This window comes from Bufo gargarizans, chromosome 3 (assembly GCF_014858855.1).
Source record: "Bufo gargarizans isolate SCDJY-AF-19 chromosome 3, ASM1485885v1, whole genome shotgun sequence".
In the NCBI taxonomy this organism is placed as follows: domain Eukaryota; kingdom Metazoa; phylum Chordata; class Amphibia; order Anura; family Bufonidae; genus Bufo; species Bufo gargarizans.
The window spans coordinates 595596729-595619451 of record NC_058082.1 but is presented as its reverse complement, the minus strand read 5'-3'; the positions used below and the strand labels follow the sequence as shown (position 1 = coordinate 595619451).

The following is a 22723-nucleotide window of genomic DNA, read 5'->3' as shown; positions in this document are numbered from 1 at the left end:
GTGCGATGCGCTAACAGTGGCCGGACGCTAAGAGTGCCGGCCACAGTCAGCGTACACAAAAAAAATTAAAAATAAAAATCCTGCACCCCAAAAAAGTGGGGGAAGGGGGGAGCAAGTGGCAGCACCCCTGGGGGGTCTAGGGTCACACAGCTGTGCTGTGGACCCCAGACACCCTAACTAGGGTGATGCAATGAAAAGTTAAAAAAACTAACTTTCCCTTTTTTTCCCTGCCTAACCCAAACTTTCCCTAGCTGTCCCTATGTACCTGATGGGGGGGTGCTGGTGGCAGAGATCGGGTCCTGGGGGCACAGATCGGGTGCAGGCAGCGGTGGCAGCAGACACGTGCAGGCAGCTCCTCTCTCCTTCGACTCCGGAACACAAAAGGAGGAGAGGAGCGCCTGCCTCTTTTGAATCTGCCGCCCACAGACCAATCAGAAAGCGATCCTGAGTGGTGATGTCACCATCACCACTCAGGATCGCTGGATGGTGATTGGTGGAGTGAAATCACACCACCATCACCATCCTGTTCCGGGTTATCGGGTCTTCAGAGACCTGAATAAACCGGAAACGCAGAAAACCGCAGGTCTGAATTGACCTGCGGTTTTCTGCGATCGCCGACATGGGGGGGGGGTCACAGGACCCCCCGGGCGCATTTGCCCCAGGTGCCTGCTCAATGATTTGAGTACGTCATGGTACGTCATGTGTCCTTAAGTACCAGGACATCATGACGTACCGGTACATCATGTGTCCTTAAGAGGTTAAGTGCCGTTCGGGATGAGGAAAGGTTTGGGGGTGCTGAACCCTAGTTTTTATTTGTGATTTTTAATGATTTTTTTTATAAAATACAGAGCTTGCCCCGGCCGGTGGCACAGCTCGTGGTTAGAAAAAGCCGCTTGTTCGTGCATCACGGCAGTAGCTACGGTGGACCAGCCGTAGAAGAGTGGGAGAAGAGGGTTTCATTGACAATCCAACACAATGGGCAGCACATTGAACACATTTTATAAGTGGTACGAAACTTGTAAATAACTCATGAAAGAATAAAAGATACGTTGAAACCAAGCACACCATTGTTTTTCTTGTGAAATTACCAATAAGTTTGATGTGTCACATGACCCTCTTCCTATTGAAAAAACAAAAGTTGGATTCAAAATGGCAGACTTCAAAATGGCCGCCATGGTCACCACCCATCTTGAAAAGATTCCCCCCTCACATATACTAATGTGCCACAAACAGGAAGTTAATATCACCAACCATTCCCATTTTATTAAGGTGTATCCATATAAATGGCCCACCCTGTAGATTGGCAAATAAATAAATTGATTAATTGATCATCTCCATATTGAGATGTAGTCTTAGGATATTGTGAGGCTTCATTCTACCTGCAGAAGAATCAAGACTCATAATCTAGCAAAGCATTAAATGATTGCTTATATATATATATATTGATAGAACATTCTTCGCCAAGCTAAGTGATGGGTTCCCACAGGAACGACTTGTTTCAAGTCCTTCCCATTTAAGATATGGTCTAGAAAGATCCTAGATCCCGGTTATTTGTCTTAATAGTCTTACCAAAGTCATATGTGTGAAAATAGTCCAGGATGGGGCGGAAGGATACAGTTATCTCTTCTAAGTTATATCCTTGAATGGATTTGCCCATCCTTGAGGTCATGTGATGTGTAGTTGGTTAGAGGGGGGCGGAATGTATTTAGCATTGCATATTGATGTCTAGGATTAGACATGCCCGTCCTGATATACCCTGGGCCCATCCTGTTATTTCCACTCACATGTATTGTTAAGCTTGTAATTGCTTTATAATATATATATATTAATTTGCATGTATCATTGTGTTTATTTACTTATATATGTTTATAACCTTGTAACCAATAAACCTGTGTATTATTGTATACTGCAGAACTACATGTTTATCATTAACGTCATAAAGAACTTATTATCTGAGGAAATAGTCGGACTCAGATGTGAATTGTATCAATTAGTTTGTCTACAATTCACCAGGTCATGATTTTAAGAATTTATGACAATTTTTTTTTTTTTTAATCATAATTAATAATTCTTAATTGAATTATTACTTCCCGACATATCTGATCGGCGGGGGTGCAGGGTGTCGAATGGCTGCAGCGCCCTCCTATACGTAGTGGACAGAGCTGGTAACTGCAGCCACCACGTCTGACCGCTACACAATGCACAAAGTCCTGTAGTTCCGGCACAGGGGAGGTGCTGGGGGTCAGACCGCTGCCAAATGGATATCCCCACCTATTTTGAAGATAGGTCATCAGTATTAAAATCCCGGAAAACCACTTTATGGTTCTGCTTGTGTTACACGTCTGATGCTAAATTGCATGAAGGCGCCCATCGGACGTTAGAACAGCAGGCAAACGTTTTAGTCATTAGGTTTGTTTTACTGATTCTGTACAAATGAACGACAAGTGGTGGCAAAATGTGAAAGTACGGACTTACAGAGGAAAAGAGCAAGTAGATGGCGGTGCATATATTTACACCTTGTAAAGGCAGGTGTCGTATGATGGATGCATACTGTCCGATTCTCTACTGGCTGCAGATTTCAGCATTTCTAGTTCAGTCGGTGACATACATCAGGTACACATTGTCTAAATATTAGACAGGATTAGTAAATCTGCCCCAGTCCTCCTTAAGGCCTCATGCACACAATTGTATTTTTGGTCCTGGTCTGTGTCCAATCCGCATTTTTTTGGGTGGATCGCACACAAACCACTTCAGTTCCATGGGTCCACAAATAAAAACGGACTGCACACAGATGTGATCCGAGTGTTGTCCGCATCCATGAAGCACATTATAGAATCTGGCCTATTCTTGTCCGTTTTGAGGACAAGAATAGGCTTTTTTTGTTTTACAGCGGGTCCTCCGTAAAGTGTGTGATGAACACAGACCACATCTGTATTTTGCAGATCTGCAATTTGTGGGCCGCAAAATGAATGCTGTCATGTGCAGGAGCCAAATGGGCGATTGCGACATGACTAGGTCAGAGCACCTCCCAAACGGCAGGCGTTTCCGGTATGTAGTGGTTAGTACCTACCAAAAGTGGTCCAAGCGGGGACAAGTGGTAAATCAGTGACTGGCCATATTGCAACTTACAGGACTTAAAGGGGGTTGGCTCATCTCAAATTGATGGTATATAGCTAGAATATATCAGGAGTGGAGGTGGGACCCACACGTATCTCCAGAATGGGGCCCCCAAAGTGAAGGAGTGTGGCCTGTTCCCCTATTCATCGCTGTTGGAGTCTCGAAAATAGCCGAGAAAGTGCCATAGCAATGAATGGAGAGTGCACCCCTCAAGCGCAGCCACAGCTCCGTTTACCGCTATGGAAATGTAGTGTCCCACTAGGTAAATGTGGGCACTACACAAGGGTCAATTGGGCCACGTTGTTCCCACCTCCTGCGGGACAGGGCCATTGTATTTTATATAATGTTTTAGTGTGTGTTTTCCCTGTTATCTGTGCATCAGGCCTGTTAGGGGGTAGTTCCTCCTCCTAGACAGTAGAGGGAGCTAGGGAACCCCTAGTATTTATAGTTAGGCCCAGCTCAGGGAGAGGCAGTCAGGAGTCTGTGTAGAGTCAGAAGTCTGTGTGGACTTTAGCTAAGCAGCAGCTGAAGTGGAGCTTCTGACATGCAGCTAGATAGCTCAGGCTCCTAGCTTGCAACCAGGAGAAGGGTTTGCCTCCTGAGAAAACCAACGTTCCTACAAAGTACAGTGTAGAGCCAGATTCATTCCAGCGAAACCAAGAGCTGAAGAGCAGAAGGATCTAGTTAAAGCAAGGAGAAATATACCTGAGGAAGTTTTCCCTAACAAAGGATGAAGCCAGCAATAGGGCATACGGGCCTTGGGATAAAGACAGACAGGATTCTGAGGAAAGTGCAGCCTGATCTGTAAGTGTTTAACCCTCTGAGTATCTTGCAAGAACATTGTGCCTGCCAATTAATGTAAACCCTGCATGTTACTACCTCTTACATGTGGAACTGACCAAAGACTGTATATAGTTAACTGTTTCAGTAAACAGAAGTTTTGGTTCACCACAACATCGTGTTCCTCAATTATTCCTACCATAAATCGGTGTGCCACAGTTACCGGCACTGGCGTCACAAACTTAAAGGGATCTTGACACCGGCACATTAAACCTGCAACACCCAGGGCACCTCGCCTACCACCCGGCCTGGTCCCTATACACAGAGTGCCCCAGAGGACCCCTGTGCCAGCCTCTCCATCACTGCTGTACATCTGCCCAGGGTATATAAAAGACTGTGAGTACTATAACCACCCTCCGTTAGTAACTACCCCTGTGACCTCACCACTCGCCTCACCCTGCAGGGCTGCGTACTGCAGAAAGAGCAGAGATGATGCTCAGCTTTTTTGGAACGCCCATAGCGGTGAACGGAGGGTGGCTGCAAATGCTTAGCGGCTGTCCATTCACTTTGGGGAACCCGTTCTGGAGATAAGAGCTGGTCCCATAGGTGGGACCCGCACCTATCTGACATCCTAGCGATAAGTCATCAATGAGACAAGCCCTTTAAAGGATATAATGCCAACGTCTTAGTGCCAGGACACTATCACAGACCTTGTACAGTCCATGCCTCAACGGGTCAGATCTGGTGACATGAGAGGGACCTACACAATATTCTGGTTTTAATGTCATGGCTGACTGGTGTACTGATCTCAGTACTACAAAACATAAAATCCTCTTTTGTAAAAAAAAAAAACAAGCCGTAATAAATGCAGCATGGCATAAAAGTCATCTTTTCATGTAGCCTGATATCAGGTTACTGTCAGAGTCATCATTCTCTGAAATGTCCTCTACCTCCTCGCAATCACCCCAGTCCTCCTCTTCCAGGCCATCGATGCTTAAACAGATGTCACCATTGCACTGCTCTAGTTCAATCTCAGTTTCGTGCGACTCCACCGAGACTTCTGCCTCCTCCTGTGGCACTTCTACATGTCTGAAACCCATCCAGACCTCGGCAGGGTCCGCTATGGACACAGTGTTCAGATTGATGTTTAAGACCCCACTGGAGTCAAATGGGAGGTTTGAGGAGTCATCCCTGACACTGACTGGTGGACAGACAATGGAAGAGCCTCCGAGGGCAGATACAGAAGAGGACACCCCATCTCCTCGACGTCCTGCGGAGAGGTCTTCTTCAGCAGAGCTGTTTGCTTCTCCGGTTGACCCTGTGGAGGCCGAGACAGCTGAAGGAAGGTCTCCACTTGTCGAGGTGCCACTTGTGTCACTGTCCACAAGTCGCTTTCTGCTTGTGTAGCCTTCTTCGCAGTTCTTCTCACTTTCTGGCTTCGGCTCCACCTGAAATTTCTGGCTAATTATGTCCACAGGAATAGAGAACGTTGGGGAGGTAAATTCACTTCTGGCAACGAACGAGCTCTCGGAAGATGGCAAGGATTTCTTAAAGAGAAAGAAAACGGGATTATAAACGTGTCTGGTGAACGTACATTGGGGTCATGTGACCAGTAATAGCCAATAAAACCTAAACTGACGATTAACCTCCAAATTAGTGAGGTGCATCATCCAAATTTGAAGAGGACCCGTCCCCGCTCCTGACTTGTTCGTTTTAGTAACTACCTGCATTCCCCGTGTAATAACAATTCTGGAGCATCTGTTCTTATGACCATGTTGTGCCATTCCTCTATTATTCCTACTAGATGTTTATAAATGAATTGCTAGCACTCTGCAATAAAGGTTCAGATGGGAGTTTCCACACAGTCTGAGACTATTCAATCAATCAAAGCTGCCGGTGTCAGACTGTGCAGGGACACATCCCCAAACTGGTAACACCCATCTGGACCTTCATTGTCAACTGATAGTACTTTATTCTTAAATTTCTGGTAGGAATAATAGTGGAATGGCATATCATAGAGCCATAAGAAAAGATGCTCCAGAATTATTACATGATTAATGCAAGTAGCTGCTAAAACCGACATGTCAGGAGAGGCGACAGCTCCTCTTGAAAGGGATAGTCTCACCACCAATACCAGTGGTGGGGCCTGCACCCATCTCTAGAACGGAGCGGCCAAAGTGACGGAGAGCGCATCACACATGCAATGAATGGAGAGCACAGTGTGCAAGTGCAGCCACCACTCCATTCACTTCTATGGAAAACCAGAAATAGCCGAGCCAGCAATTAGCTATTTTTGCCACACCCATAGAAATGGAGGAGGGCTGCGCATGCGGGGAGCACTCTTTCACGTTGGGCGCTCCATTCTATGGTAGAGACAGTGGAGAATGAAAAGAGGACACCCCAAGTTACCCAACTGCCCCTGCGGTACGCCGGATATACAAAATAGTTTGCTCTCCTAATTTATCTTTATCCTTTGCATTTCCCTCCAGATGATTTTCAGGAACTCATTATACATAATCTAATGTTTGGATGGATTTTTATTTGACATAAAAAAAAAAAAAAAAAACTTTTTGGGGTGGCTGTAATGTTAAGAGTCCCTGTACGTTCACAAAATTTCATTTCATTTAATATAGAATGGTGTAACTCACAAATTTCTAAAACACTTAATTTAAAAAAATCTGCCTGCATCCACCTAAAAAAAAGCAGTAAAGTCATGGCCACTAGGGGTCTCACTTCCATCTAAATTGAAATCCAGTTCCTGTTGTCAAGCAAGATCCATCCCTGGTAACAAAGACTCAGAAGACAGCTGAGAGGAAGTGGGGGCATGTCAGAGCTAGCTGAGATTCTCAGCCTGATAAAAGAACTGCTTCTACACTGCTACTGAACATGACAGGAGCCTTCTGCCTTTCTATAAGTCTGATCTCTCAGTCAGCTTTCTGAGCTCCCTAGAAGAAAACATACATAGTGGGAAGTAAGGCTTGTGAGAGAAATGCATCTAGCCATGCAGCCGAAACAGAATAATATGGCTAAAAGAAACTGTCCCTCCACACTTATGACACAAAGTAGGACAGGCATTATGCTGGCTTTATTTTTTTTGAAAGCTCAGGTATGCTTTAAAAGGGGATACATTTTCTCCTCCAGAGATATGACATTTATAGGATTTTCCAGGTTTTTCATAATGATGACCTATCCTTAGGATAGTATTTTCACAGCTCAGACAATAACCCGTAAGAAGGTGTAATTGACCCAAGTAGTATATCAAAAAACTTAATTTTCACAGACTACCACCATTAAAACTTAGCCTTTAATGTAATATATATATATATTTTTTTAAATAACCCTAAACCACAGAAAAAACAAATAAAGATATAAAAAAAATATAAAAAACAGATAATATGATCAAAGTTGGGGACGTAGATATGCATGGGTGTTGAATGATTAATATCTGGGGTTCTAGCCCTAGGTCTCACCCCATAATAAAACACCCTGCCTACAAACGGAAAGATGGCCAGAAAGTAGTTTGAAGTAGCCAGCCAGTCAGGAGGGGGAGTCAGAATAGATGGTGTCACAAATTGTAACATACAAAAGCGCCATATTTATACCTCCGGCCGGAGAGATGGCGTGTCACGTGTGCAGAGCGGTCATGTGATCGTAGCACCGATCACGCGAGTTACGTGTCACAAACTCAGTTCGGGCAAGACTGTTCCACCCAGTGTGTGGAAGTAAGGGTATGTTAATCACGTGAGGCAAGAAAGTGATCACATGATCTGTGTAAAGAAGATAGTATATTAAATGAATATGTACACAAGGGGCGGGGAGAGCGGGCGTAAACAATGTCCAACTATATATGAACAAAATTATAAAGATTAAAAGAAAAGAAAAAACTGGAATATTGGTAGAAAAATAAAGAAAAATTAATTAATTTATGAATAGAAAGTATAGTTATTTATTTGTTGAGGGCTACCCTAAAGATGGGAGATGGCTAGGAACCCCCAAGTTTTCAACCCCAAAAAATATATATACATATTTAAAAAATAAATAAAAAATAGCCCCCATAACAGATGATGGACCAGTATATTATAAAAAGCAGGCAAATGAAACACATTCGTTAAGTCCATAGGGTGTTATGGTATTGAGAGTGTAGATCCATCTTGACTCCTTTTGTTTCAGGATTCTGTCAAGGTCATCACCACCTCCAATAGAGTTTAATTGTTTCAATCATAGAAAAATGCACTATGATTGGCTGGACCATACATGTCTTGCGAGTGGTTTATCCCACTTATTGCATATATCGGCAATATGTTCCAGAATCCTTTTCTTAAATGTTCTACAGGTCTTGCCCACATGTTTTAGGGAGCATTAACATTGGGCAAGGTAAACAACTCCAATAGTATTGCAATTAGCAAAATTACGGGCTTTATAAACCTTATTGTCCGAGCGGTTAGTGATGGTGTTGCCCGGTGCGATAAAGGAGCATGCTTTGCACTTACCACATTTGAAAGTGCCCAGCTTTCTGTCAGGGGTATCAAGGTGGCTATGTACAAGTGTATCTCCTATACTTCGACCACGCCTAAATGTGATGGCTGGATTATCTGGAAGAAGTTCTTCCAGATCGGGATCTGTTTTGATTAGTGACCCATTACGTGATAAGATCTCACGGATCTGTTGGGATGCAGCATCATAGCTTCCAATTATTCTAATCACTTCTGGTGAATCTTTTTTCTTTTTAGGTTGAAGTAGGGAGGATCGATCAGTGGAGTTAGCAAAGAGGCACGAGTTGGGAGAACCTCTCTGTTTGAAGCGATTGAAAAGTTTGAATGCTTCCTGTGTAAAGTCACCTTGATCCGAGCAGTTTCTACGAAATCTCAGAAACTGTCCTTTTGGTCTAGCCCTTTTAAGTGATTTAGGGTGAAAACTATCCCATCTTAAAAGACTATTAGTCAGTCTTTTTTTCAAAACAGATTAGTCTTGATGAAATTGTTTTCACCCCTTTCAATGCACACGTCCAAAAATGTTATGGAATCACGAAGTTCAAATGTGAAAAGCAGACCTATGTGATTGGCGTTCAATTCACGCATAAAAAGCTTGAAGTCTGTTTCCGTGCCAGACCACAAAAGTAATAAATAGTCTATGAATCTAGACCATAAGGTGATGGGCCTGGTCCATTGGGTTAGGGAATCTGAGAATACTACAGTATCCTCCCACTAGCCCAGAAGCAAGCTAGCGTAAGTTGGTGCACACGGGCTACCCATCGCGCTGCCCCTGAGCTGGTGGTAGAATCGACCTTCAAAACACAAAATAGTTATGGGCAAGTATAAAATTCAAAAGTTGAATCACAAAGTGATTGTGGTCAGAGACCATTAGATCTGGAGTCCAAAAAAAAAATGTGACTGCCGTCAGGCCTTTATTGTGAGGAATGGATATGTACAAAGCTTACACATCAATGAAGCCAGCCACATATTTGGTTCAATGGTTATACCCTCAAGTCGTTTCAAAAGATTGGGTAGTGTCCCGTAGATATGACGGTAAAGCCACAACAAAAGGACAAAGTATCTGATCAATATATGTACCTGCTTGTTGGGTAAGACTATCTATTCCAGACACTATCTGTCGTCCCTTGAGTGGATTTAGCCCCTTATGAATTTTGCAGAGCCCATAGAAGGTAGCCGTTTTAGGAAAAGAAGGTACAAGATATTCAAATTCCTTCTGGTCAATCAGTTTACCTTCCAGGGCTTCCCATAGTATCTGGGATAGTTCAAGTGAAAATTTTGTTGGTAGGATCCATCTTGAGTAACTCATAACTCTTATCAGATAAAAGGGATAGACACATGTCCCTATATTGTTGGAGGGTAAAGACAACTACATTGCCTCCCTTGTCCAAAGGCTTTATCACAATATTTTAATTCCTACTCAGTTCTGCAAAAGTATTTTTGCCACAGAGTGAGTGCTCGCTCTTCTATTTTATCAGTTTTTTCTTTACATTGAGGTGAGGCGTCCTCAATTTTAGCTTGCAGCACCGCATCATCCACTAACAGCAGTGAGCCGCGACATCTGTTAATTTTTCCCACTGCGAACGCCTTAGCCGCGGGCTCCTTCTGTTAGTAGGATGGATCTGTGGCATCATATTCAGAATAAGAAGCTTAAGGCAGAATCCTATAGATTTTTAGCTAATGAACTTTCACCCACAGAAGGAGACAAATCTGTAGCTATTACCTTCAGAGAATTAGAAGGTTTGCTCCAAAAACAGCTGAGACAAATTTGGGAAATAAGGTCATTGCAGCACTATATTGAGAATGATGTAATACCTAAAGGGTTACAGATTACAAAAATTCCAGCTCAAGATCTTCTCAATGAATCATTTGAGAACCAATGGAGTACCCTTTTGCATTCTCAATCTATTGCTCTAATGAATCTTATTGTTAAAAAGGAGAACAGAACTATTAGAGGATCTGAATAAGAAAATAGAAAAGCTAAAGGAGCAATTGGATAAGATCCCAAAAAATGACGAGTTTAATATGTGGCAGGAGAGAATTTGTAAAGGTTTAGATAAAACTGAGACGGATATTATAAATAAGAAAACTAAAAAACATACAGAAACTCAGGGAAGTAGATACCGAGATAATGTTCATAATAATGTTCATAAGATTGATTCTCCACAGATACATACATATGCCAATGAGGATAGAGGGTCAAATAGACAAGAGGAAAATAGGGAGATACAACATAATATATCGATAAACAACAGATATGATGTACTATCGGAACATCCTTTTTTAGACCATACCCCTGCACACCACAAGACGCGGATGAGACAGAGATTATTCACCCAACCACTATCCCCAACAATCGGTAACTCACAACTACAACCTGAGACACAAAGACTCTCAATACCAGGACTTGAGGGAAGAACAGTTCCATCATACTCCCCTGCCCCGGAAACATTACGGGAGATCGAACGAGCAATCGATAAACGACAAACGATCCCAGTATTACAAACAGTCAGAAGAAGGAAAACTAGGAGGAGCAAAAGGAAGAGAAGGGAGACACAGGAAACATCACTAGAATTAAATAAAAATAAAAATGTTATTGTGAACCTCAGTCCTATTGCTCTTACAGAACCACAAATCTCTTTACTGAATAAGGGTTTAAAATACGCCCCTACTATACAGATAGACAAATTTTCTACTTATATAGGGATACAAAAATTTATTAGGAAAATCTGCTTGAAGAAGCATTTTTTTAAAAATCCTTTGCAAATTAAAAGGAGTGAGTCTTCTAATATGTTTCAATATACAACGTTGAAAAATAAGTCCAAAATGTATCCACGCAATGAGATTAGTAAAGAGGTGGCCACTTTTCAAAAATGTGTGGAGGGAGATTTGAGGAAAATGAGAGGTAGAGCGGGTAATAATAATTTAACCCCAAGAGAAACCTCAGCAATTAAAGAACTGCAGAAAAACAAATCTATTACCATACGGCCAGCAGATAAAGGAGGGCCAACAGTAATATTAGATACTGCCAAATATAATAATGAATGTTGGAGACAGCTGAGGGATACGAAAACCTATTTGAAGTTAATGAAGGACCCACTGATCCAATATAAAGAAGAATTAAAAGCATTATGTGAAAAAGGGTTACAAGATCAGGTACTTCTCCAACAAGAATTTGATTTTATATTGGGCACACAGGGAAGCTTACCAGCATTTTACTGTTTGCCCAAAATCCATAAGGGCTTAGAAAATCCCCCCGGACGCCCCATAGTTTCTGGGATAGGCTCCATCACATCAAATCTATCCAGATATATTGATACACATCTCCAACCACTGGTGAAGAAATCCCAGTCATACGTGAAGGATACCACACATTATAAATGTCTTGGAGAACTTGAAGGTGGAGCCTGGCTGGATCATGGGGACATTAGATATCCAGTCTCTGTATACGGTGATTGATCACCAACAGGGACTGGATGCAATTGAGAGACAATTGACTGGAGATGACTCCTTAGACAAAACTCAGACTGATTTTATTTTGTTGGCCATTAAATATATTTTACAACACAATTATTTTTACTTCGAGGGAGATTATTATTTACAGCATCGAGGCACCGCCATGGGTACCAGGTTCGCCCCCAGTTATGCCAATCTATTTCTAGCTGATTGGGAGATGGATCAGATTGATCACAAGCTGGGTGGCGACCTGGTCCTATGGCGGCGCTACATCGATGATGTTATTTTCATCTGGAGGAAAGATAGGACTTCATTGGAAGAATTCTTAAAATGTATAAACAATAACGATAAAGGTCAGATTTTTACCTCAAAAATAGAAGATAGAACAGAATATTTGGATCTATTAGTAGAAACAATAGATGAGAAATATTCTTGCAGCACTTTTCAAAAACCCACAGCCTCTAATAATTATATTCCCTTCTCAAGTTGTCACCTTCCGAGGTGGCTAATTAATGTCCCTACGGGACAATTTAGGCGTATCAAGCGTAATTGTACGGAAGACGCGAAATTTGAGGAGAAGCAAAAAAGATGCAGGGCTTTTTTGAGGACAAACAATATCCTATAGGAATAATCAATGAGGCGTTAAGTACTGTAAGACAATTAGAGCGACAAGAATTCTTTAAAGAAAAACCAGTGCAACAGATGGAGGATACATTTTTAAATATAAAAGATTAATTCTCCCATTTAACAATAATTATAAAAGAATTCAGAAAAATGATAAGATCACATTGGTCATATCTGTTAAGTGACAAAATAATAGGACACCTTCTTCCACATACACCAAAAATCACTTTCACTAGAGCCCCTAATTTAGGCTTAAAGGTAGCTCCATCAGTGCCAGAAAAAAATTCAGAAAAATTCCACCTTAAAGAGGACCTTTCACCTAAAAAAAAAAAAAATGTAAACTAAGACCATAGCTTTACTTACATGCCCCCATGAAGTGTTGATAGTTTTTTCTTTTTTCAAACTGTGCCCCCGTTTGTCCGCTATGCCCCCCTGGAATAATTCCCGCCGTCTATGCTAATGAGCCAGCCTCAAATGGGCTGGCTTTAAAAGTTCTCCTCGGCGTGCCTTCTCTCTTCTCCCTGGCACGGAGCGCATCCAATCAGCGCGCTCCGCTCTTAGCCAGGGAGAAGACGCTCCAGTTCTCGCGAGACTTCAGAGAACTGGAGCGATTTCGTCTATCCGGCTAAGAGCGGAGCGCGCTGATTGGATGCGCTCCGTGCCAGGGAGAAGAGAGAAGGCACGCCGAGGAGAACTTTTAAAGCCAGCCCATTTGAGGCTGGCTCATTAGCATAGACGGCGGGAATTATTCCGGGGGGGCATAGCGGACAAACGGGGGCACAGTTTGAAAAAAGAAAAAACGATCAACACTTCATGGGGGCATGTAAGTAAAGCTATGGTCTTAGTTTACATTTTTTTTTTAGGTGAAAGGTCCTCTTTAAGTTCCTTCATGAAAATGAAGGGATTTTATAAGTGTGGAAGGTGTATAGGGTGTAAGAACAGTATTACACCGAGGAAGACCTTAGAAGTTCATTCAACCCAAAATCAATATAGATGGATGCATTTCTTGCAACACATCAGGGGTAATATATCTGATTCAGTGCCCCTGCAATCGTCAGTATATAGGCCGGACAAAACGCCCCCTGAAGATAAGGATTAGAGAACATATCTCCAAATGTGAAAAAAGGATACGAGAAACACTCACTGTCCAAACACTATAAAGAAAAGCATAACAGTAACCCAGAGAATCTACAGTTTTTTGGCCTTGAGAAGATTGACAAACATTGGAGAGGGGGAGATTTAATTTATAGAATGTCCAGAGCCGAGTCCAGACAGATTTATGAGTTTGGCTCTTTAATACCCTATGGGTTGAATTCAGAGATGGAATTGTTCGGTTTTATCTAACAGGTGGGGGCCCCATTCCCGATGTCGAGTCCCTAGTTAGGTCGTTTTATCGGCACTGTGACTCGCCCTCTGGTTTGGGACCCTCACCCAGCCCGACTTTTTCCATATGAACTCCACGACTTTTTCTATATGAACTCTATCACATTGTCAAGATAGTATATGAGTAACTTTTATATTATTTTATATCTATTAAAGGGGTTGTCCGGGTTCAGAGCTGAACCCGGACATACCCTTATTTTCACCCCGGCAGCCCTCCTGAGCCTGGCATCGGAGCATCTCATGCTCCGATGCGCTCCTGTGCCCTGCGCTAGATCGCGCAGGGCACAGGCTCTTGTGTTTACAATAACACACTGCCGGGCGGTAACTTCCGCCCAGCAGTGTGTTCGGTGACGTCACCGGCTCTGAGGGGCGGGCTTTAGCTCTGCCCTAGCCGTTTTACTGGCTAGGGCAGAGCCAAATCCCGCCCATCAGTGCCGGTGACGTCACCGGGCTGCCTGTCATCCCCATAGAGAGCCCGGTATGTCACCGGAACTCTGAAAAATGCCTTTGCCCTGCGCGATTTAGCGCAGGGCAAAGGAGAGCATCGGAGCATGAACTGCTCCGATGCTCATGTCAGGGGGGCTGCCGGGGTGAAAATGGAGGGATGTCCAGGTTCAGCTCTGAACCTGGACAACCCCTTTAACTACTATTTTTATATGAAATGCCATTTTAGTGATTAATATTACGTTTTTCAATTTTTAAGAAATTTAGAATTGATTCTAGGAGTTTTAATCATGTATATAGATGTATTATAATGTGTATAATCTAATTTTATAAAAAACGCACTACTCTGAAAAAAACCGCATGAAAAACGCAACCAAACCGCAATATGGCGATAATTACATATTATCATTCCTGCCTGGATTGTTCAACCGGGATTTGTTATCTACCAAGGAATTGTATAAAAAGGAGGAGGTTTAGAAATGTCCGCCATTACCACTGAGGAAGGGACCGGAACAGTCCCGAAACGCGTCTGGGCGACACTGCATTATAACCTCCAGAAAGAACTCTCGCATGGCCATGCGCTAAGAGATATTTGAAAATTACTTTTGCTGGGATAACTACACTGCTGTATAGCGTCTGAGCGGACAGAGAGATCGGACGGGAGTCTCACTCATAATACCGCGAGATTAGACGTCATTGCTTTACAAGCAGCACTTACGAGAGCGCGGACGTCAGCGCGTCTCGTACAGCGGAGTCCCGGCATTTGCAAACAGACATCAAGTGGACGACTTCATACGTATATAGCAGTAATATACTGTCCTAGGAGGTAAGACTCCATATCCAGGAAAGTTCACCTTTTGCAACAAAGTTAGGCATATTATTGCCACCATTGAAAGTGATACAGCTATTAAGCTGAGACATTTCAACGGCTCATTTGGCCATTTTTGGTTGCGGTCATCCATTATTATGGGAGGAACTCTTTCGGCCTGCATAGCCTATTAGGTGCCTTATCACCTTTCACATTATATGTCATTTTATTATATGTCATTAATATTGTTTATCACATTATTGCACTGTTGATTTTCAGCACTGTTTTCACCGGATTTATATTCAATTCACAGTTTAGTATTATGTATTATCTTATTTAAGACACCGCTATTGTATGACTGAGATATGCCCCTTCGTCTAGGTGGAATGCGTTACTAACTGGTCGACCAACCATTTTATTATTGTAATATTTTATTTGTATTTTATTACTTTCATTGTATTGATTTATCATTAAATCTGAGTATTTTTGCCACAGAGTGAGTGCTCGCTCTTCTATTTTATCAGTTTTTTCTTTACATTGAGGTGAGGCGTCCTCAATTTTAGCTTGCAGCACCGCATCATCCACTAACAGCAGTGAGCCGCGACATCTGTTAATTTTTCTCAGTTCTGCAAAAGGTATAGTTTTTTGGGACTTGAGTTGGTTCAATTAGTTCCAGATCTCTAACCACTGACAGGTCGATATTGGCCTCCCCTAATGTCTTAGGAGGCATTCTTGTATTCTTATTTCTAGTTGTAAGCAAACCCTGTCCCTTCGGACGACCACTCTCGTTGAGTAGTTGTACAAGATCATCCAAACCCTGTAAGTCACTTAACTCCAATCCTAATTCAGAACATCTTTTTTTATCAGATAAAGAAAATATATCTTATGCCACCGGAATATTCTAGTAAAAAGATGTAGATTCTTTACCCATTCAAAAATATTAAAACGGGTAGTTGGTGCATACGAAAGTCCTTTCATCAAAATGGCCCGCTCAGATTTTGACAAGATATTTCCTAAAAGATTTAAGATCACAGACTCATAAGAAGGTGGTTCTGTTCCTGAATGTAAAATTCTGCGGGCCCCATTGTTTAGAGGGATAATAAGATGTCAATTGGTTATCCCTAGAACTATATCGGCTCCTAATGCGACCTTTCCCTCTCCAATTAGTTCTACGATTCTGGTACTGTCGTTGTCGATTTTGTTCAAAATCTGAGCTATTAGCTTCAGAGAACGAGGTGTCTGTAACAGACCACTTGTGGCTGGCTGATGTAACTTCGTATGCGGTCTTATTCCTAAATTCCGTTAAATCCCTCACAAAGTGTCTATCCTTACGCTCAATCAGAGCAGTCTTGAATCGATCAATATTATTCTGTAGCTCAAGCTCTCTTTTAGAGAACTCTGTGTGGTCCTTAAATTTTAGTGCTGTGTTTGTTAAACTCTCTATGTGCTTTTCAATTCGCTCAATGTTGATGTTCTCTTGATCTAACAAAAGTTTCATAAGACGTAATGTACTCGCTGTGGCTTCTGCCTCCCATTTAGATAACAAGTCAGGAGTACAGATGCGTTTCGCCAGTTGAATTAAGATACGCAAGCCCTTAGGTATAATGGAATTTTTAATGTAATTATCCAGGGATGGAATCTCCCACCAGAAGTTTAGGTATTCCTAATGAATATTGCATAGATCACTAAAAATTGTTTTAAAGGGAACCCGTCATCAACTTTATGCTAACCTCACTGAGGGCAGCATACATTAGTGACAGAAATACTGATCTCAGCGATGTGTCACTTATCAGCTAAAAGTAAGTGGTTGCTGAGAACCAGCTTCAAAATCACTGCAACCCAGGCCTTGACAAGAGTCACATCTACCTGAGAAGAGTCCTGGTTATTATAATCTCCTGCTCTCACCATCTGCTGATTATTGGCAGTTCTCTCCTAGAGAGAAAGGGGGAAAACTAGGTAGAAGACGGTCAGTCATCAGCAGGTGGGCAGGAGAGCGGGAATTCATGAATAACTGACTCTTCTCAGGTAAATTTTACTCTTTTCAAAGCCCAGTCTGCAATGATTATAAAGCTGATTCTCGGCAACCACTTACTTGTAGCTGATGAGTGACACACCGCTGATATCAGCATTTCTGTCAGTACTTTATACTGCCCTCTATTGGGGCAGCCATTCCGTTTGTAGGCAGGCTGTTTATTATAGGGCTAGAACCCCAGATATTAAATCATTGAACACCCATGCCTATCTACGTCTCCAACTTTGATCATAATATTATCTGTGTTTTAGATTTTTTGATATCCATAATTTTTTTCTGTGGTTTAGGGTTATTTATATTTTTTAATATAAGACATTAAAGGCTAAGTTTTAATGGTGGTAGTCTGCGAGAATTATATTCTCAAGATAGGCTATCAATTGGTGATCAGTGGGGGTCCGGCTCCCCCACCGATCAGCTGTTTGAAGAGGAGGCCTGGTCACATGCCCTAGGCGTAGCTCCGTCCCATTCAAGTGAATTGGGATGAGCTGCGATACCGAGCACGGAGACTACACGATGGGTGGCACTGTGCTTGGTGAGCTACGAGAAGACCACAGCAATAACCGTAGTGCCGCAGCCTCCTCAGAAGGCCGATCGGCGGGAGTCTGTCCCCTATTGATGGCATAAGGGTGACCTATCCTGAGGATAGACGATCAATATGAAGATCTCAGGAAACCCCTTCAATCATGACAAGTATTTCAGAGTCTATGAAGTCACGGACATAAGGAGCATGAAATGTAGGGGGAGATTTATTACGGGGGAAGGTTTTTGAAGTCATTATTTCTTGAGTCTACATTGAAGTAATTTGTGGCAAGTTTATCAAAAAGTCACAAGTTTTTTATAAATTTGTTGCATCTTTAAAAGGTAAGACTTGTGTCTTCAGATTTTTTTTCCTCACCCTCCTAATGGAGTGCCCCAAGACAAGTCAAATGTTATGTATGTGCTCTGTCATAAAGTCCATTTTTCTATTCAGATGTAATTATTTGGCAATAAAATTGCCTTTTTGTTGACCACTGGTGTTATCGCTAGTGAAGAGCACTCCCTACGACCTTGACATACTGTACTGCGGTCTCACTTTGATCCGGTGCCAAGGACCAGGGAATGGCGGCGAACACGAGATAATGATGAAGTATTGTGGTTAGTAATTAGAACTCGCACATGGTCAAACAATGTGAACACAAGGCCGAGTCCGCCTGAACAACCATATTTATTCTGGACTCCAATGCACGGGGGGGGGGAAAATCAACTTTCAAGAAAGCGCGAGTAAATCATTTAATTTATTTCTACAGCTCCTATGCAGAGCTATGCATCTCCATGGTAACAGACTACAAACACACCTGTGGCCATTGCCGGAGGAGGAGCTTCTTTCAGGAGGTGCTGGCCTCCTCATAAATTAGGTGCATCCCTGCGGTCTTTCCGTGAGCCCCTGACTGGAGTAGATTTCAATCATGATTTACAACGGGAAACTGGCATAAGGGTCCAGTCACACGTCCGCATAAATGGGTCAGCGACCGTTCTGCAATTTTCATTTCGACGGGGCCGCAAAAGATGCAGACAGCACACCATGTGCTGTCCGCATCCGCACTTGCATTCCACGGCACCGCAAAAAAGATAGAGCATGTCCTATTCTTGTTCGCAGCCACGTAGTGCTGGCCATGTGCGGTCTTCAAAATGCGTAACGCGCATGGCCGGTGTCCGTGTTTTGCGGATACGCAATTTGCAGACCGCAAATGGACGTGTGAATGGACCCTAAATTAATATGCCAGTACTGACCCCTTTCTTTCTTTAGTGGCAAGTGTGGCGCAGAAAAGCCGTGTGCACCTCAATGTAGAAGCACCAGCGTTCAAAAAGTAGCAAAATGCGGGCGAGCAATGTTTTTTATGCCAGTTTCTACCGTAGGAGGTCGTAATAAATGACCTCCACTGTGCATTTTCCCAGGACCCGGATGACCAGCAATCTGATCATTTGATGATACCGAGTGGACCATAAAAGGAAGCTACATTTCAATGGGGGTAGAGCCACTGAGGAAGGGGAGAGACGTCCCTGAAACGCGTCTGGCGAGTTCACCCCTATAAGGAATGATCCGGAACTACTGAGCAAACTTTTAAAACCTTTCGGATATTGGAGCGCTCCATAGGAATCCGTTTTGAAACCAGCCGGAGGGAAAAGTAAACCGAACTACTAAACAGGCAAGTCCCGCGAGATTATCCCCACGTGACACATCAATCTCGAGCGAGGACGCCGAACAGCGAGAGCAGAAGCCGGCGCATCGTGGTGAGTAGCGGTAGGAGGAACAGACTTTCCAGCCACCGGACCCGAATAACAGGGTAAGAGAAACCGGTCCCCGCTCTACTCCCCACCTGCAGCCCGATACACACTGCGTGGTAGATCCACACCATTCAGGATATCTTTCCCGACAGCGGTCAGTTATTCGGCCATAGTGCCGTCTCTGGAACCAGCTTGCACCTTAATTAGAAGACCATTTCAAGGAGGACATTATTTGATCTCTCAGATACATCTTGAGCCTCTTGGGGAATATTTGACAATACCCCCAAGATTATAGCCTACAGCGTGTGCATTGATCATCTGCGGTTTTTAATATTGCCTATTTTACATTGTGCACTATTTATTGTACATTTTATTTATTGATTGTTTATTGAATTGTGTTGTATTAAATAAATAGCCATTTTCTATTGATTCCATATAGCTGAGTGCCAGCCTTATACATTTCTTTTTACCATTACCCTTTGACTGCTTGGGTGAGCAGTTTTTTAGGCTAGAGCACCAGGTCCATTGGGAAAAAGTAGTGAGCTATCCACCATTGTCTTACTTATTGCAATCTGATCACTGGTTTGTAGTGTTGGTGGATTATTGGCTGTATTGGTCGCAAATAACCGTTTTGCGGGTTTCAGCTTATCTGCAGCTCTTGGCCTTAAAGGGATTTTCCGGTTTGCCTCAACATCCTTTAAAATATTTATTTATGAAGGTAGCTGTAATTTGTTAATGTGTTTTTTTTCCCTTTATTGCTCCTCTCTCCTGTTCTGGGCTGTGGTCACATGACCATGTCCATGCAGCTATTTCTTATTTCCTGTGATGTTATGTCTATGGGCGGGGCAGTGATAGGTGAGTGTCTATGTGGGGGAGGAGCTATAAACTAGCTGGGCGTTGTTATGGGTGGTGATAGGGGAGTGTCTACGTAACTCGCTAGGTGGGAGGAGCTGGGCACAGGAACAGGAAGTTCTACATACAGGAAGGAGACAAACCAGAGGGATTGGTTTACATGGTGAAAACGGGTCAGGAGAGTCCAAATGGAAGAAAGAGAAAGCATGGGGAAGATGCACATGAGGCAAGTGACTACATAAGCAGGTCTGTTAAAAGTCATAGTAATCTCAGAAAACCCTTTAAGTATGGTGCTTGGCACAAGATATACATGTAAGACTGCACCATTAAGATTAGACTGGGATATTGCTGTCTATGTACATGTGTCAGCACATTAGTGGTTTCCTGGGTGTTTGCTCTATGGCCGTAGTAAATTGTGCAGATGTCATTTCACTCCACCATTGCTAATAAAATAATAATAATTAGAAAAAAACAAAAACTAATTAAAACAAAAAGACAGAACCTATAAAAGAAATACAACACGTACCAAAACTTTTGGGATTGCGGTCTTGGCCCTGCAGATATATCCGGCAAAGTCCAGTCCGATTAAGCAAAAAACGAAACAAATTAAAAGCAGAACTCCGCACACCGCCGACACGATCACATGAACGGTACTGCCCCCTGTAACAACGAAAACACAATATGCTGTAGTCCACAGGGAGGTTTTTGAGCAAAATCAGAAATATGATAAAAATCTACATCCAGAACATCATTGTGTCTAGCTGTACTCTGGCAGTCCGACAGAATAAATGGGACAGCAGTGTGTACACTCCCAGCGCTCCGACCCGATAGAAGATCGCACAGTTGTGGCGTTAAATTTACAACTAATGTTAAGGGTTTAGCTGAAATCGGCAGGTTTGGATTTCCACAGTCGCGGGAACCTAAACATCACAACACGACCGACTCATTTGTTGCAATGTAGCAGCGCGACATTGTGATCTCATGCGCTGTGGAGTCCTAGCCAATGCTCTAACCATACGATATTACATATGCCGGATCTAGGATTTCCGCCTACCGTGGTATTCTGTCACCACGCATTTCAGTTTGGATGGTACCGGAGGCTTCTTATTTAGGTTTGAAGTTATATTTACAGACAGACAGTAGTTGGCGTTTGGTAGCAGGTTGGATTGGATAGATGTCCAATTCTCTGTATGCATATCTTCCTTATAGAATGAGACCTGTGAACGAGAAAATATAAAAAGGTAATTGGAGAATAAACCGGCAGCAGTCATACCTGTAATAATACTGTATATATACACACACAAACCGCATCTTCATACACCCCGTTTAGGAATCCTCATCACTTGGCCAGAGTAGAGAATGGTTACAAAGAGCATCTCTTGCCCTGTCCTGACCTCCATTATACAGACGCCTCCCTCCCCCTGTGCAGCCATTTTGACATATTCACTTGAACGTGCGATCATTAGATTGCTTATACCACAGACTGCAATGGATTCATCGTTGCAGTTTATAGTAAAATCTCTGTGCATCTATTAGGCTCTGCCCCAGGCAGGGCTTAATAGGAGGTTTGCTATGGCAGGCCTGGGAGCCTTCACATAGCAACTGAATGATGGTGTACTCAGTGGAGAAGGGCTGTTCAGGTCACTGCTTCTGTGAAATGACCACTCTGACGTTGTAACTATGGACTAGAAGTTGACTCTGATCACAGAAGCTACTGTAGGGTGTCTGCTGTGTAAAACGTCAGGAACCTGCTGAGTGTGTGCAATCCGCCGTACTTGTACAGTAGATGTCAGGAACGGGTTCATTTCCTCTGTGGTGGCAGGAAAAAAACTTCACTTACACTTAAAGGTCCCTTCTAGTAAGTAGGGACTGTCCCCATAGACAATGGAAAAGAGGAGTCACAGTGAGTGCACATGTACTTACATTCATAGCCCCCACAAGTACATTTATGTCTAAAAAGACATAAAAGCAACCTTAGAAACCGGGTAAAAAAGCAGAACGTCGACGAGTGAACCATTACTCAGTCTACTTACCTCTGTCATGTGCTCCATCTTAATATGGCAGTGCAGCTCTGAAAAGCCCTCGTCACTAATCAGGCTCACATACCGCTGGTTTTCGTCACTCCATAAATGAGAGGCAGGAAGCTGGATGGAGACTTTGATGAGGCGGTCGCCAGGAACGACATCCACTATCGGTGGGCCCAGTACAGCTGAAAATAAAACACAACAGGTATGGCTCCATTAGTCACACCAGGAGAACAGGATGTTGCCTAATCACCTCCGACCTATTGATAGACTCCAGAAGACATTGGAGACTTCGTCCAGGAGTAACTTTTTCAGCAATTTGCTCTATAGCAGCTCTTCTGTGTGATCAGACCAGATGGGCTAGCCTTCACCCGATGTCCCCTCCTATATGCATCACTGAGCTTTGGGCTGCCATGACTCTGTAACCAGATCACCGGTTGTCCACCCT

The 22723-nt window shown here is 42.9% G+C and overlaps 1 protein-coding gene across 4 annotated transcripts in view; it reads right to left on the bottom strand.

The window, feature by feature from the left end:
- Window positions 1-4744: 4744 nt before the first annotated feature.
- LOC122930807 (interferon alpha/beta receptor 2-like) overlaps window positions 4745-22723 on the bottom strand; it is a 62073-nt gene continuing 44094 nt past the window's right edge. For all 4 annotated transcript variants that reach the window (XM_044284422.1, XM_044284420.1, XM_044284421.1 and 1 more), the window contains 4 exons: window positions 22285-22460; window positions 21306-21468; window positions 20778-20911; window positions 4745-5444 (listed from right to left, as the gene is read on the bottom strand). In XM_044284422.1, the coding sequence (XP_044140357.1) occupies window positions 4782-5444; window positions 20778-20911; window positions 21306-21468; window positions 22285-22460 (1136 nt within the window). In that variant the 3' untranslated portion in view covers window positions 4745-4781. The remainder of the gene's footprint in view (window positions 5445-20777; window positions 20912-21305; window positions 21469-22284; window positions 22461-22723) is intronic.